Source organism: Elephantulus edwardii, unplaced genomic scaffold (assembly GCF_000299155.1).
Source record: "Elephantulus edwardii isolate Elephantulus edwardi_28Jun2011 unplaced genomic scaffold, EleEdw1.0 scaffold00048, whole genome shotgun sequence".
NCBI classification, from domain to species: Eukaryota; Metazoa; Chordata; class Mammalia; order Macroscelidea; family Macroscelididae; genus Elephantulus; species Elephantulus edwardii.
Window position 1 is genome coordinate 3744437 of NW_006399798.1, and position 2431 is coordinate 3746867.

Sequence of the window (2431 nt, forward strand, 5' to 3'; positions counted from 1 at the left end):
CAGGAGGGGCGCGGCGAGGGGGCTGGGGGGAATCCAGCTGGTCCCGGGCGCTTTTTCCCGGCTTCCCCTCCCTTTCCCGGGTCCTTCCCGGCAGGGAGGGGACGAGGTTCAGCGCAGGGCGGATGGACGCCGGGGAGTCCAGGTTCCCGGAATGCCCAGGCTGGGGCCGCGGCTTCTCTCTGCCCTCCGCCCTACCTCGGGTTTCACCCTCTGTCCCCATCGCCGGGGGCCACTGGACTGAATGGCGCCCGAGCGTCCCGGGGCGGGGAGGGGGGCCCTTCTCCCACTTCCCACTCCGGCCGCGCTCCGGGACACCCAACTTCCGCGCTCGCTCCAGTTTTCCACCTCCGTGCGCCTGAGGGAAGGGGTGGCCCGAGACCCCCTGCGGGAGGGGAGGGGCGCCTCCGGGCGGGGCGCGGCGGGGCCCCAGGGTGCAGGGTGCAGGCTGGCACGCGGGCAGAGTTGGGCACTCAACGGCGCGCTTTCCTCCCTGCAGCCCCCCGGGATGCGGTAGCGGCCGCTGTGCGGAGGCCGCCAAGCAGCTGCAGCCGCCGCCGCGCAGACCCACGCTGGCTCCGTGCGCCATGGTCACCCACAGCAAGTTTCCCGCCGCCGGGATGAGCCGCCCCCTGGACACCAGCCTGCGCCTCAAGACCTTCAGCTCCAAGAGCGAGTACCAGCTGGTGGTGAACGCCGTGCGTAAGCTGCAGGAGAGCGGCTTCTACTGGAGCGCGGTGACTGGCGGCGAGGCGAACCTGCTGCTCAGCGCGGAGCCCGCCGGCACCTTCCTCATCCGTGACAGCTCCGACCAGCGTCACTTCTTCACACTCAGCGTCAAGACCCAGTCGGGGACCAAGAACCTGCGCATCCAGTGCGAGGGAGGCAGCTTCTCGCTGCAGAGCGACCCACGGAGCACGCAGCCTGTGCCCCGTTTCGACTGCGTGCTTAAACTGGTGCACCACTACATGCCGCCCCCGGTGCCCCCGCCGGAGCCCGCCTCGCCCTCGTCCGAGGAGCCGGAGCAGCCGCCTGCCCAGCAGTCTCCGGGGAGCGCGCCCAGGAGAGCCTATTACATCTACTCCGGGGGTGAGAAGATTCCCTTGGTGTTGAGCCGGCCGCTTTCCTCCAGCGTGGCTACCCTCCAGCATCTCTGTCGGAAGACAGTCAATGGCCACTTGGACTCTTACGAGAAGGTCACCCAACTGCCTGGGCCCATACGGGAGTTCCTGGACCAGTACGACGCCCCCCTTTAAAGAGCCAAGGGCAAGGGCCCTCTGGCACAAGGCACAAGCACAAAAATTGGGCCTGCCGAGGTCCACCGCGCTGCGTGACCCGGAGTGGAGCTGAGGCCGTGGCCCTGGAATGTGTTTGACCGGAGGGGGATGCCACCTGACCTCCCCTCCCCCACTCCAGCTCTCCAGAGAAGCCTGGTGGGACTATAGCAGCGACAAGTGGATTCTCTTTCTTACCTTCCCGCGTTCTCCCTGCGATTCGGAACTGGGGAGGCTGCCGGGGGAGCTGAACTCTGAGACTTGCCAGGGAATTTTCACACTTTTCTGGAGGAACTTGTTTGCTCTTTGATTTGGTGGGAAGTGGGCCTGGGGGGCCCAGGGCTTCCAGCTGCCCAAGGCAATGGAAACCTTCTGCTGCAGGTGGGTGGGTGCGACCGCTGCGCGCGGTGAGGAAGGTGCGTGCTCTCCTGGCTCTGAGGAGAAGTGCAGGACAGGCCAGGAGGTTACCATCGCCTTTCGGGCAGTCCTCCTGGGCTCTGACCCCTCGCTCTCTCTCTGGGGACAATCGCAGGAAATATACTGGTCATGGAGCTCTGGGACCTTTCCCTGTTTTAAGGGAGAAGTGCATTTGGTGGGGCACTGGCCAGTTCTTTCCCAGGAAGTTGAATCTCCCAGCACCTGGGGGAGGGGAGCGAGCCACCTTTGACCCCTAATAGAGTGGGGAGGGGTTTCTGCTGGCACCTCCTGACTTTGTCTGGTTAGGAGATTTGCCTTAAAAACGCTCCCTGTCCCCTAGATTGAGATGATAACACAGCTACCGTGCCACCAGCCAGGCCCAGAGGGGGCAACCAGTTCCCATGAGTGTCCCACGTTCAGTCCTCCCCAGGAGAGGGTTGGCGGGCAGAACCCAGGCCCTCCGCTAAGCAATCAGGAGGGTAGCAGTTACTTTGGATGTTAGCCCAGTCTTAGTGGCCAGTCACTCCCGGCAGAGCCACTCGGACTCCCTAGACCCTCAGGCTGGGCAGGAAGGCAGTCTCCACTCTTGCTGCACTCTCTACTGCCCCCCACCCCCCCAATCTGCAGGAGCTCTGATGGGTGAAATCTACAGGAATTACCTGGAACTGTGTTGTGTTTTTTTGTTGTTTTATTTTTTAGGGGGAAGAAGGGAACAGACCCACACAAAATTTTCTGTGTCAGAT

General features: G+C 63.7%; 1 protein-coding gene across 1 annotated transcript; it reads left to right on the top strand.

The window, feature by feature from the left end:
• Positions 1-502: 502 nt before the first annotated feature.
• On the top strand, positions 503-1253 carry SOCS3 (suppressor of cytokine signaling 3). The gene has a single exon (XM_006886170.1). It carries the CDS (start codon positions 585-587, stop codon positions 1251-1253), a length of 669 nt encoding a protein of 222 aa, XP_006886232.1. The 5' UTR covers positions 503-584.
• The last annotated feature ends 1178 nt before the right edge of the window (positions 1254-2431 follow it).

Bases quoted from the DNA above. Each gene is read 5' to 3' on its own strand.
- SOCS3 (XM_006886170.1), top strand. From the start codon at position 585: ATGGTCACCCACAGCAAGTTTCCCGCCGCCGGGATGAGCCGCCCCCTG.